Genomic DNA, 15135 nt, shown 5'->3' on the forward strand with positions numbered 1-15135 from the left:
AATCCTCAGATTTCTCAACTGCATGAGCTTTACGTAGTCAACATTTTGGGTCTCCAGCCACCTTATGGCAATATCAAAATATTTGCTTCCTGTGTAGAGGGGTGGGGGTGCAACATCTGTGTCTGCATCACTTTCAGCACTTGTGTTACTCCAGTTTGAATCGTTTTCTGCTGCAAATTTGTTCGCTATAGAAATAATTATAGTTTCATCTGACTGTAGGGCAATCATTGTCTGCACAAATCCACTCCTCCATCAAGAGAAACGCCCATCTCAGGACCATGAGTCTGTACTAATTTCTCCCAAACAGCCTCGGCATTAATGACATCAGTTTCACTGAAACATTCGAAGTCACTATCGTCGTCGTTGTCTATGTTACTGTTTTGCTTTACGTCAAAGGCAGCTCCAAGACCCTTAATCCAGCACCCGAGGTCTCTTTTAATCGATTTTTTTTTTTAATGCAACAAACACTTCCCCAAGTTGTTGATCAAAACAAAGCCGGCATGTACATGTAATTAGGTTCTCACAGAAGTAATCACGGGTTTCGATGTGACGATCGATTGACTCTTTTCATGTTTTCAATGAACAGACTATGTTGTGATTATAATGTTTACACTGAAACGGAATTAAAGGATTAGAACGTGACTTTCACACAGGAAGTCGTTTAATTGGTGTTTATTTCATTCTCTGTTGCCACCTGTTAACATTTACCAGAAGTTTTCATTGATCGCTATTTCACCAGACTGTTTATTTACAGTATAATGACAACTATTTATCCTAAAAACTTACATAATATATGATATCTTTAAACAGAGGTCTCGCTAAGATTTTAAAACTGGGTCTTTCTGCCTCTGAATTCAATCACTAAATATCAGTATATTTTCTCACTCGGCCGCCAAGTCAAAGCCTTTGAACTAGCCGCCTAGCTGTTGCATCATGTTCTTTTTTTTTTTTAATGTACTCTTGTGAAATAGCAACAGTACATCAAAGAGTCTTTCAGTCACTGAATTCTGTCATTGTAAATGTCAGCACAGTAAACTGATCAACACATTTTCCCACAAAGCAGGTGGCTGAAACAGGACCGGCAAATCTTTGAATTTTCCCGCGCAGCTATACATGCGTACGGAGGACTCCCGCCTCGGTGATTTTCTGCGTCCCAGGTCAAAAATTGGCGTCCAAATACGCGTAATTAAGCGTTTTCGAGATCTCTGAAATTAATTCTTCTCTAGAACTTGCAAATTGCAAAATATGGATTATATTTTTACGGGCATTAATCACCATTTTCGATGATAAAACGAGCAATATATCAAGGTTTAATTTATCAATTCTTATCGTAATTTTTTTCATGTTCAGCATATTTTAAAGATATTTTAAATACATTTTGTCTGGAAAAAATCGGGAGCCAAGACGGACACCGCGTTATAAGCGGGATCGCGAGATATCCGGGCGCGAGTTATCGAGGGAACGGTGTACATGTAAATATGTCATCTCTCTTGATAAACCCTTCCAAATACATGTAAATATGTCATCATCCTTGATAAACCCTTCCAAATACATGCAAATATGTCATCTTTCTAGATAAACCCTTCCAAATACATGTAAATGTCATTTCTCTTGATAAACCCTTCCAAATACATGTAAATATGTCATCATCCTTGATAAACCCTTTCAAATACTTGCAAATATGTCATCTTTCTAGATAAAACCTTCCAAATACATGTAAATATGTCACCTCTCTTGATAAACCCTTCCAAATACATGTAAATATGTCATCTCTCTTGATAAACCCTTCCAAATACATGTAAATATGTCATCATCCATGATAAACCCTTCCAAATACATGTAAATATGTCATCATTCTAGATAAACACTTCCAAACACATGTAAATATGTCATCATCCATGATAAACCCTTCCAAATAAATGTAAATATCTCATCATCCTTGATAAACCCTTCCAAATAAATGTAAATATGTCATCATCCTTGATAAACCCTTCCAAATAAATGTAAATATGTCATCTCTCTTGATAAACCCTTCCAAATACATGTAAATATGTCATCTCTCTTGATAAACCCTTCCAAATACATGTAAATATGTCATCATCCTTGATAAACCCTTCCAAATACATGTAAATATGTCATCATCCTTGATAAACCCTTCCAAATACATGTAAATATGTCATCATTCTAGATAAACCCTTCCAAATACATGTAAATATGTCATCATTCTAGATAAACCCTTCCAAATACATGAAAATGTTATCTCTCTTGATAAACCCTTCCAAATACATGTAAATATGTCATCATCCTTGATAAACCCTTCCAAATACATGTAAATATGTCATCATCCTTGATAAACCCTTCCAAATACATGTAAATATGTCATCATTCTAGATAAACCCTTCCAAATACATGTAAATGTCATCATCCTTTATAAACCCTTCCAAATACATGCAAATATGTCATCTTTGTAGATAAACCCTTCCAAATACATGTAAATATGTCATTTCTCTTGATAAACCCTTCCAAATACATGTAAATATGTCATCATCCTTGATAAACCCTTCCAAATACATGTAAATATGTTATCATCCTTGATAAACCCTTTCAAATACTTGCAAATATGTCATCTTTCTAGATAAACCCTTCCAAATACATGTAAATATGTCATCTCTCTTGATAAACCCTTCCAAATACATGTAAATATGTCATCATTCTAGATAAACACTTCCAAACACATGTAAATATGTCATCATCCATGATAAACCCTTCCAAATAAATGTAAATGTCATCTCTCTTGATAAACCCTTCCAAATAAATGTAAATATGTCATCATTCTAGATAAACCCTTCCAAATACATGTAAATATGTCATCTCTCTTGATAAACCCTTCCAAATACATGTAAATATGTCATCATCCTTGATAAACCCTTCCAAATACATGCAAATATGTCATCTTTCTAGATAAACCCTTCCAAATACATGTAAATATGTCATTTCTCTTGATAAACCCTTCCAAATACATGTAAATATGTCATCATCCTTGATAAACCCTTTCAAATACTTGCAAATATGTCATCTTTCTAGATAAACCCTTCCAAATACATGTAAATATGTCATCTCTCTTGATAAACCCTTCCAAATACATGTAAATATGTCATCATCCATGATAAACCCTTCCAAATACATGTAAATATGTCATCATTCTAGATAAACACTTCCAAACACATGTAAATATGTCATCATCCATGATAAACCCTTCCAAATAAATGTAAATGTCTCATCATCCTTGATAAACCCTTCCAAATAAATGTAAATATGTCATCATCCTTGATAAACCCTTCCAAATAAATGTAAATATGTCATCTCTCTTGATAAACCCTTCCAAATACATGTAAATATGTCATCTCTCTTGATAAACCCTTCCAAATACATGTAAATATGTTATCATCCTTGATAAACCCTTCCAAATACATGTAAATATGTCATCATCCTTGATAAACCCTTCCAAATACATGTAAATATGTCATCATTCTAGATAAACCCTTCCAAATACATGAAAATGTTATCTCTCTTGATAAACCCTTCCAAATACATGTAAATATGTCATCATCCTTGATAAACCCTTCCAAATACATGTAAATATGTCATCATCCTTGATAAACCCTTCCAAATACATGTAAATATGTTATCATTCTAGATAAACCCTTCCAAATACATGAAAATGTTATCTCTCTTGATAAACCCTTCCAAATACATGTAAATATGTCATCATCCTTGATAAACCCTTCCAAATACATGTAAATATGTCATCATCCTTGATAAACCCTTCCAAATACATGTAAATATGTCATCATTCTAGATAAACCCTTCCAAATACATGTAAATGTCATCATCCTTTATAAACCCTTCCAAATACATGTAAATATGTCATCTTTCTAGATAAACCCTTTAAAATACATGTAAATATGTCATCTCTCTTGATAAACCCTTCCAAATACATGTAAATATGTCATCATCCTTGATAAACCCTTCCAAATACATGTAAATATGTTATCATCCTTGATAAACCCTTTCAAATACTTGCAAATATGTCATCTTTCTAGATAAACCCTTCCAAATACATGTAAATATGTCATCGCTCTTGATAAACCCTTCCAAATACATGTAAATATGTCATCTCTCTTGATAAACCCTTCCAAATACATGTAAATATGTCATCATCCATGATAAACCCTTCCAAATACATGTAAATATGTCATCATTCTAGATAAACACTTCCAAACACATGTAAATATGTCATCATCCTTGATAAACCCTTCCAAATAAATGTAAATATGTCATCATCCTTGATAAACCCTTCCAAATAAATGTAAATATGTCATCATTCTAGATAAAACCTTCCAAATACATGTAAATATGTCATCATTCTAGATAAACCCTTCCAAACACATGTAAATATGTCATCATCCTTGATAAACCCTTCCAAATACATGTAAATATGTCATCATCCTTGATAAACCCTTCCAAATACATGTAAATATGTCATCATTCTAGATAAACCCTTCCAAATACATGTAAATGTCATCATCCTTTATAAACCCTTCCAAATACATGCAAATATGTCATCTTTCTAGATAAACCCTTTAAAATACATGTAAATATGTCATCTCTCTTGATAAACCCTTCCAAATACATGTAAATATGTCATCATCCTTGATAAACCCTTCCAAATACATGTAAATATGTTATCATCCTTGATAAACCCTTTCAAATACTTGCAAATATGTCATCTTTCTAGATAAACCCTTCCAAATACATGTAAATATGTCATCTCTCTTGATAAACCCTTCCAAATACATGTAAATATGTCATCATCCATGATAAACCCTTCCAAATACATGTAAATATGTCATCATTCTAGATAAACACTTCCAAACACATGTAAATATGTCATCATCCTTGATAAACCCTTCCAAATAAATGTAAATATGTCATCATCCTTGATAAACCCTTCCAAATAAATGTAAATATGTCATCATTCTAGATAAACCCTTCCAAATACATGTAGATATGTCATCATTCTAGATAAACCCTTCCAAACACATGTAAATATGTCATCATCCTTGATAAACCCTTCCAATCAAGCATAAATAACCATGCAGTCTTTCAAGATAAAAGGCAAAGATGTTACAATGGTTGTAAAAAAACATAGTGGGTTACACATTGTTAAGGACATGTCATTCCAAATAAAAGTAAATGTTTTTATTTACAAGATAAAAAGTAAAACCCCCAAGTTCTTTTAATAACATTAAGGAAAACAAAAGGGTCAAGTCCTGAAAATATAGAATCAAAATTAGTCTGGAACATCATAAAACGGCTGCTTGATCATAAAATTTGTCTTGCAGTTTGGAATGAGTAGATTTGACAATGTGCTCCATGGGCAATGGTTACTGGTACACTTTTTGCATCCTGGTCAAGGTTAACCCTTAAGCTATGCATTGGTAATATGTACCACCTGAACTTGTGATTTGTTTTATATACGTTATTGATGCTACTCTCCAATGAAGGGTTGAACATTTGAAGCTTGTGTGTTTAGCTTTCATTTCACATTTTGCCCTGTCTATAGGACATAACTTTACATTATACATTTCAAGCCCCTCTCTGGGTTCTTCCATTTAGAAATGAGTAACTTTGTTCTCTCATTACTCATAACATGCATGTGACTTGGTAGTCATCAGTACAGGATGCTATGTGACTTGGTAGTCATCAGTACGGGATGCTATGTGACTTGGTAGTCATCAGTACAGGATGCTTTTTCTGGACTCCATTAGCAGATCATGCTTCTGTAAGATGGGAGATATTTAAAGATTGTCAAATTTACAAATTTGTAAGGTTTTCAATATGAAAAGATAACAAGTCTTCAGAGAAGTTTCAATATAGTGCAGCAGAGTAAGTATGGATGCAACTTTTTGCAGTCAAAATGGAAGGTACATTTGTTAACAAGTTGGAGATGGTGTTCAGGGGGTATGGCAACAACAGCTGCAACCTTTTCTCTATCTTTCGAAATATCTGTAATGTATGGCCACCACATGATGCTTCTATTTTAATTAATTCACTCTGAAAAATGAGAGGACTGGTAGATAACCTAAATCGCAATCCAGTGTTTTTGCAGTGGTTTTAATAACCATGGTGATTATGCGATTGAGAACTTTGTAGTATTCAAAAGATCTGATTTATATATGACCTTGAAAGAATTAGTAATACAGCCATCATGTGTTTTAGAAACGAGATTCATCCTGAGGATTATAGTATATGAAAGGAACATGAAAAGAACATTGAAACATTCAAAAGAAAACACTGACAACATCATTTCTTGGCTTATTTTATTTGTTTCTGTATGCAAGACCAAATTTTTGTGACTGGTGTTAGTAGCCTTTTCCATCTTTTCAACACTGACCAAGACTGAAAATTACCACATACACTTGCTTATAACTCTAGTCCAACGGTGAACTGCACCAACCCATATCTGCCATTGCATAATGAACTGGCAGATATGGGTCTGTGCAGTTTGTTGGCAGTGATCAGTTAGAACAAACACAGACCCTGATCATCTGATACATTATGAAACAACTGATCTGTGTCAACGTCTGTAGTTGGACTCAACTTCTGAGCAAGCACATAAAGAAAGATACGAACAGAACAAACAGAAAACACAATAAACATGAAGTTGTGCTAATTAACTAACAAAACAATAATGAGTTTAAAGGACAAAATGGGTGATTTTACAGAACTGGATATGTACCAGCTTCAGATTTCTTAATATATATATAATTTACTTGTGCACATAACCCAGCGTTCTGTACAGTGGAATTAATGGTCTAATCATGTGGAGCAGTTCTGATGTGACCATACATATCCTGCACTGATCTGGAAAACACCTCCATCATCGATGAGACCTTTAACTCTACTATTGTCAGGCAGATAAATAGTACATTATTAAACAAAGTATAAATGAGTATCGATAGTTTGTAACACTGAAAACATGGCGCAAATAGAAAATCACATTTTCATATTGAAATATTAAGAACACATGCCAATTTATAAATGGATAATAAGTTAGTGCATGTCAGATGACTTTAGCAATATTATCTTTATAATGCATCCCACCTAGCTTCTAATAAGTCTAAGCATCACACTGTCGATGTCACATACACTTTGCATCATACCGTATATACTCACTTGCAAGTCAATTCCAATGGGACTTGTCATATATACATGTACTAGCTTATAAGTCAAGCCCAACTGCAAAGGTCATAGACCCTGATATGCAGTCACATAATGCACCAGAGATCAAGCTATATGTCATCTGTTTACTGATCACTTCTAACATGTATGCGACGTCAGATCTGGGTCTGCATAGTTTGCAGTTGGATTCAACTTATAGTGAGTATATACTGTAACTTAAAAATTCACACAATATAAGCTACACAAGTCTTCTGGCAAAATGAATACATGTACTAAAAACAATGGGTCAAACTAAGCTTAACCAATATTTGATCAAGCAATTTAAATATCTATCATAATGTTATGTTTCATTTAATCAATTAATAGCATTCAATCACTAATGAAAGCAATAAATTATTAATGTCCACTGAAAGTTACATCATCAGCTGATATGACATTTTTCAATCATAAATTGCCACTTAAAGAAACAATTAATGATAAAATGTTGTCAAATGTAAACTTTTAGACTGGAAGTCAACTTTATGCAAGAGATAAAGAAATTTCAAAATAAAAAGATAGGAATTGTTTTTCTTGAAAGTGAAATCAATCTGTAATACCTAAATATTATTTCATTCCACAACAGTAATGAAACTTGATCGAATACATTTGTCTTCCCAGTATTGGGTTGACAACTTGTCATGGACGCTCCTGTTGAGTTTGTATGTTAACACATGAACCTTGTACCATCTTATCATTATGCAGTATGTCCTTTCATGTCCCTGCATTATAGTTTTTCTGTAAGCTTGACCTGCTAGTCACATTTGATTTAAAACATGTTGAGTAACATTTTCCAGTTATGAATCTGCCTTCAGTTTCCTAATATTATTCCCTGTGCATATAAATCAACAGATACCTTGGTATCAAGGTCTTTCTCCAGGTTTCTTATGGGTAGCAATTAAAATGAAACTATAATGAGAATAAGACTGAATGTTGATGATCAAACTTTAACACAAAACAAAGAAAGATTTTATACTGCACTTCAGTTGCATTTACACTTTCAAACGGATCCAAGAAGTCATCAACAACATGGATGAAAGTGAACAAAAAAGAAGTAACCAAGAGTTTAACATTTTTTCTTCTTAGTTTATCGTGGTATAAACTGTCAGTTGCCGACTCACACAGCTTACTTAACGCCCTTTGGGCGTTATTTGTTGTGTGAGTCGGCAACTGACAGTTTATACCATGATAAACTTGGAAAAAACGTTAAACTCTAAATTAATTAGAAAACGGTCTTGAAAATCTCCAATGGTGTGACTTTATTGTTGAAACTGCCGTATCAAATAATTATTACTTAAGAAGCAGAAGCTTCATGTAGATATTATACGATGACAAGAAATACATGGAAGTAATCGAAACAAACGGGAATAAAAATGTTTAAAAAAACTAGGTCCAAAATGGGCCTGAGATTGCTTAGCTGGCTAACATATGTCTGACAGCTAACTACTGTATAAGATGGACCAGAAATCTGGTCTGCAGTAATTTCTGTGGAAATTTTTACCAGTGCTGTTCACTGATATTTTATTAAAAAAACACAACTCTTTAAAGGTTTACGCTTTTAGGATCTTCTTTTAAATTTGATGGCACATCAACATCATTTGCCAATACTGAAAAGCCTTGATGCCAGGATGCTTTCAAAGTTTGTAATGTTGTTACATGTGCATCTCTGTGACATGCCTCAGTTTCCCATAAGGCACCCCTAATTATCATCTATATTAGCCAAAGAAATATGTACTATGACAGTTTAAACAAATATCCAGCTAGTGATTGAATCCCTACCTAAATGCTTGAATGGTCCGCTGGCCTCTCAAGTGCAGTAAGGTGCAATTGTGATAGGTCCTGTGTGCGGTATGTTATGATTGTAATTGGCTTAGCTTGGTTTGATGTTTAACAGCATAGTAACACATGAGGATCAGTTAGTACTGACACAATACGAGTAAAGAGACTTGCCCAAAGACACACCATGGCAGCCGACCCAGCCTGATCTGATGGTAGGATTGTAACCTACACTTTTCAGTTGCAAGTTCAGCATGCTAACCATCATGCCACTGCAGCTATTGTCTCCAAATGGTCACCTTTCATGACATATACTAGAATGTATCTGATTTATTCTACACTTTGTGTCTGCAGGTGGATGTGATTGTAATGAACAAGGTTTTATGAAGTCAGATTGGAGAATAATTTGCACAATGTAGTTCATTCTCAGTACACATGTTTCAAGAACCAGAAAGTTCACTTATTAATGTGATACCATTTTCTTTAATGACATAATTATATTTCATGGCTCAACCAATGTACATGTAAGGGAGTGGGGGCAGTTTTTCAATAAATGTTTATTGGCATGAATAAGAGATGAACAATATTTTGGTTTGGTTGCACTAATCCACTTTGAGTTATTTTAACTAAAAGGTATTTCTGAACTTTAACTGTGCAACTATTTAGCAGTGTGCATCAAAGACATACAACATTACATTGGTTTGGTTAAGAAGACAACTTTAGTTTTTTTGTGCCTAAATGACACTTCTGAATTCTAGCATGAATTGTTTCTTTGGCAATTTTGAGCTTTAACATTAATAATTAAGCCTATTCTGTTAAATTTCAATTACACCAATATATTATTGATCAACAGTATTATACAAGAAATGCTTAGAAACCATAAAGCCATTCATGCCTGAGTTATCTCTGCCAAAAAGTTTGGCCCAGTGTTTTGTCTGAAAAGTTCAAAATAGCATTGATGGACACATGACCTGCAAAACTAACAAAAGTCATTAAACACAAAAAGTAGACCACAGTGACTGATCTTTCAAGATGATGATACCAAAGCCTTTTATTTTCTACTCACAGAGGTGTAAATGAAATTTGTCTGATCAAACATTTAACAAAATCTAATTGAATAGATGCATAATAACTGGTCTTTGTTTCTATGATTCCTCACTAAAGACATTTATCAATCCAAAAGTAAAACTACAAACCAACTACTGAGCATGACAAGAATATCACTGATATTGTTTTGATAGGTGGCATCTGTTGAAATTATTCTACAATATGAAGCAACATTATTTCTCAACAAGGCAAAATATTTGCTCATAAATATTCCTGAACTGAGAATAATCTCACAAGTCCAGTTCTGTGTGTAATAGACAATTTCCTAAAAAGAAAAGCAGCTTGGGGCTGCATCCCAAAACAATGTTTGAACTTTATGGCTCGACTTTGGATTAAGCCAAAAGCAATCATATGATACAGTTTGAAGAATATTTACCCTCAATTCCTTTTGATTATGTTGGTATGTATTGGCCTTCTTTTTCCTTTCTTGATATATTTTTACCATAATAATTCCCCAACAAACCTTGACTGCCACGATAGATTGAGAACCTAACAGGAGCATTCATCAGACCCGAGATTTACGAAACAATGAATGCTATGTGCAGCTGGCTGTTAAAAAGGTGGAATAAATTTCATATCTGATGAAAATAGCATTTAAAAGCTAATGAAACACAACTGCAATTTGTATACAAGGTGTTTTTCTATCTTTTTCAAGGGTGTAACAGGATTAGATAATTCAACCTGAGCAGATGAATCCATGCCAGGGACAAATGTTCTGGTACATCCTGTCCATCATATCCACAATCTGGGGAAGATTCTACTAATTCCAGTTCCAAAATATCCAAACCTTGAGTCTGGTGTTGATCAAATATGGCTCTAATGTGCTTTGGTCCTTTGATGGCACAAAATATGCCTGCAAATTATGATTAGCACTGTGCTGTGTACTGAGTCAGAATGAAGGCTGGGTCTGAAGTGAAAATTCCTATGATTACCAAAATATCCCAAGAGAATCCGACTATAACAAGGTTGTGCGGTCTATAACTGCCTACTGTGTTATGTACTGAACTGCATTTAAGCAAGAATGATTAAATGTATGCGAATGTTAGTGGGTGAAAAAAAAAATGCCAATGTCTTACATATTGTAATAATCTCATTAACTGCCAATTTATTTAGTAATCAGGATTACCGTAGCTCTATGGTCGATGAAAATTATTGCTGTGGAAGAACATTAATTATTATCTGTATACTAATTGTTCCTGTCACATAACTTAATTATTTTTATCTGATTCTCAGCTTGGATGTTTTCAGTTATGTCAAAATATAAGGGATATCTAAGACAAAGAAATCATGAGCCATGGCATAACTGTGTTATACCTAAATTCATAGTATAATGAAGTGTGTTATAGCAGAATTTCCCTGTATTCACAAAATATGCCACTGTTTCCAAATACAACTGTATTTCCTGGCTTTGATGTCAAAGAAAACTGCTGTCAATGGACTTAAAACAAATAATCTAAATATGCTTATGGTTGATGCAAAAAAACATGTCACAGTGTACATCAAAATAAGGGAATTTGTTATTATACATTTGGATGAATACAAGTATTTAAAAATAAATCACAGTCAAGCTTTATCACACATGCTGGCTGAAAGATAATATCTATGTCGACAATGAATTGATATGTAAATTGTCATTCTTCATGTCAGTGGTCATTATCAAAGATACAAGATGGTTTGGCATTATGTTTTCCTCTCTGAGAAGAATACAAGGTGGTTTGGCATTATGTTTTCCTCTCTGAGAAGAATACAAGATGGTCTGGCATAATGTTTTCCTCTCACAGAAGAATACAAGATGGTTTGGCATTATGTTTTCCTCTCTGAGAAGAATATTAAAGGTCAATAACAGAGAAACTCTTCAAAGTTTTCAAGCTCTTGGAGGAACATTGTGTGGAATCAAAATCTATTTCTTGAGTAAAATTTACTCCAAATTTCCAAAATTTACCATTAAAATTAATGACAACAAAATGATTTAGACAAAATTCTGTTAATTAGTCACATGAAACTGAGTGAGTTATTGAATGAGAGATGAAAAAAATTTGTGTGAAAAATAAGTTGTCCCATTTAATAGGGTGGAGAAATCTGAATTACCAAAACATATCTTTATTAAATATTTCTTTTAAAGATTTATGATAGAGAAATAAGCATTAAAAATCACGAAGAAGATGGTGAAATATCAAATTAGGATATAAGTGGTTACATTTAAATGGGGCAGAATTCCCTATGTACCATCTCAAACATTTGCCATTAGTTTTTAGGAGTTATTTTTCATAATTTTCATTACAACGAAGGATCTAAGTATTTAATTTCTCAATGTGGCTTAAACAACATAAATGCTAGAAAGCAAAGTATCAATCTTCTGCACTTGAATTTTTTTCTTTAAATCCTAATTTGCTTTCTTTTCTTCCCAATCAATGGATGACCATACAATGGTAGATGTAGCATTTGTTATTTCAATTTCTTAAGTTCCATTGGATGACTCTCAATTGATAACCTATCAGAAATTCCATACACAATTATTTAATGCTAGCAAGTTCTTGGTTATTGAGTTACAACACTTTCATATACCCGCTTCCATATATGAATCAAGGGCAGATATTACCCCACATTTTTTGAGAGTCAGGTTTTGAAAATTAATTATATGTAAGTGACGAAATAGAAATTTATAATAACAAATTGGTGGTTTGGGGGTAATGAAAATTCAAGAACAAGTTTAAATACAAACATTCCATCTCTGACCTTTATGTAAAACAATTACACTCATTATTCGCACGATACTTTTCATCTCTGATACTGATTTTTTAACTTCTTACAATTAATAGTTCTGGTAATAATTCATATGACTCTACAATTTAAATTATGCGCATGCACCATGTGATGTAACCCTGTGATATAAAAGTATCATTAGCTGGCTATATGACTGCTTCTGCACCGCTGTTGAAAATAGTTTTCTCCAAACTTTCCTCAAAGAGCTTCAAATGATGTTTCATGCTGATGCAGAATCCCTTAGATGCAGGAAGTAGTGGGAATCCTAAATCAGGCATGCCCATAGCTGTATCCCCTTTGCACTGTTGCTGAGAGTCAGGGCCTGTGGGTGCTGTGGCAGTGTTCACAGGAGCTGGATGGGAGTCAATGCTAGCTGTACTAAGATCCTTGGAGTCTGTCATCAGCTTAGCTTGGTCAGTGCTTATTTCTGCTGGAGTTGAACTTGGGTCCAAACTGGAAGAACTGGAATCACAGGAGGCTGCTACACCACCATCAGTGAAGCCTGGACCATCCTTAGTAATGATAGGTTGCTGAGCAAACTTGACAGCCTCGCTTGAAGTGCTGGCTGAAGAAATGCTAGTCTGGAGCATCCTTTTCTCGGAGAGCTGAATATAGGTCTGGAATTTCTTAATAATGCTGAAAATATACAGGGGAGAGCACTTGTTCTAAAGCTTTGTATTAGGAAAAGAACCACAAGAGTTAACAAGATGTAATGGGTTCCCTGAAAATCCAATTAGCAATCTGCCACATTGAAAATATGTGTAGAGATTTGCTTCATATACAAATGCAACAGAACTCATAAAGTCCTTCACTTCAAAAGTTCAAAAGGTCTTACAATATTACTGATCATAAGTAATCAGACTCTGAGTGTTGAATTAATAAAAGAATATATGTATAAGGTTTGCCAAGTTTCCTTTTAATGAAAAATTTATACACATGGCATATCATTGATACAGCGTACATACTAAACATATATTTTATTTACACCACATACAAGTTTTCATTTTATATGGGAGATAAAACTGACGGCCATAAACAGTGCACTTTAGAAGACTGAACTCTTCACAATCCCTTGCATGTATGTATGCTCAAACAAGAAGTTCTGCAGTAATTCATAATTTCCTGTACACTTCATTCATATTAGTTGCTATGTTTCCTTTGGCAATATTAATTGAAATGAAAACACAAGGCTGATAGTTAACACTCAACATTTTTAAATAATGTGCATGCAAACATTGAATTTGCAGCATTTGCAGTCACGAACAGTAACAGGGTGGCCATTTGCATCTATAGCAACAGTACGATTCAAGCAAGAAACATCAAAATAATGAAGGAACAAGAGGTAATTAAACAATTTAACCCTAACTACGTTTCATTGATATCATTTCTGTCCATATTTCGCTATTCCTACTGACTGTCAGTGTCACTTTCAATAACTCTCCTATGTTTCCATTGTGTGTGCCCTGTTTGAGCATTCGCCTTTTGAAAGAAGCTGACTCAGGGATCTTATTCACGTTTTGCGGGAGGTTCAAAACAAACATATTTTGTATGGTGATGTTTGATCTGTAGAATTGGGTTGCTGATAATCTGATTCTGTTGAATACTACACGTTAGGAAACTTGATATACTAGTCTGTTGCTGTGCAGTTTGAAATTTCTTTGTTGTGGGGGAGGAGGTTGACGGCATCATTACTTAATAATAGTGAGGACTTTGTATAGCACCTAATCTTTAGAAGCTCTAAGCACTTTACAAAATTAGACAACACCTATAACATATAAAAAAACACATATAATGATATGATTACAAAAACAAACACCATGAAATTAGAAAACATAAAAACATGCTGAAAATATTTAAGGTAGGAAACATTATTAGGTCTTTAAGTTTTTTCTTGCAGTCGAAATAAGTGAGTTTTGAGAGCTCTCTTGAATGGGATAACTGTGTCTTTGGGTCTAAGTTCAGTGGGCAATTCATTCCACATTGCTGGGCCCTGGTATGCAAAAGAACGCTGTCCATATGACTTTGTTTTCATAGTGGGAATAATGAGTATACGATTGTCAGAAGAGGAGCGTAAGTATTTTTAAACATTAGCTATTATGTGGAAGATAAACAACAATGAATAGGTTGTAATGTGTTTACAACGTCTTGTTTATAGTGAAAAAATAAAAAAGAATTTAGAAACAGACTACACATCGAGAAAATTTGTGA

General features: G+C 33.8%; 1 protein-coding gene across 1 annotated transcript in view; it reads right to left on the reverse strand.

Annotated features, from left to right (window-relative positions):
• Positions 1-6368: 6368 nt before the first annotated feature.
• Positions 6369-15135, reverse strand: part of LOC149802844 ((E3-independent) E2 ubiquitin-conjugating enzyme UBE2O-like) — a 100828-nt gene continuing 92061 nt past the window's right edge. The window contains exon 21 of the mRNA XM_089952299.1: positions 6369-13563. Within this exon, the coding sequence (XP_089808425.1) occupies positions 13074-13563 (490 nt within the window). The 3' untranslated portion in view covers positions 6369-13073. The remainder of the gene's footprint in view (positions 13564-15135) is intronic.

This window comes from Sinohyriopsis cumingii, chromosome 3 (assembly GCF_028554795.1).
Source record: "Sinohyriopsis cumingii isolate HCF-2022 chromosome 3, ASM2855479v2, whole genome shotgun sequence".
In the NCBI taxonomy this organism is placed as follows: domain Eukaryota; kingdom Metazoa; phylum Mollusca; class Bivalvia; order Unionida; family Unionidae; genus Sinohyriopsis; species Sinohyriopsis cumingii.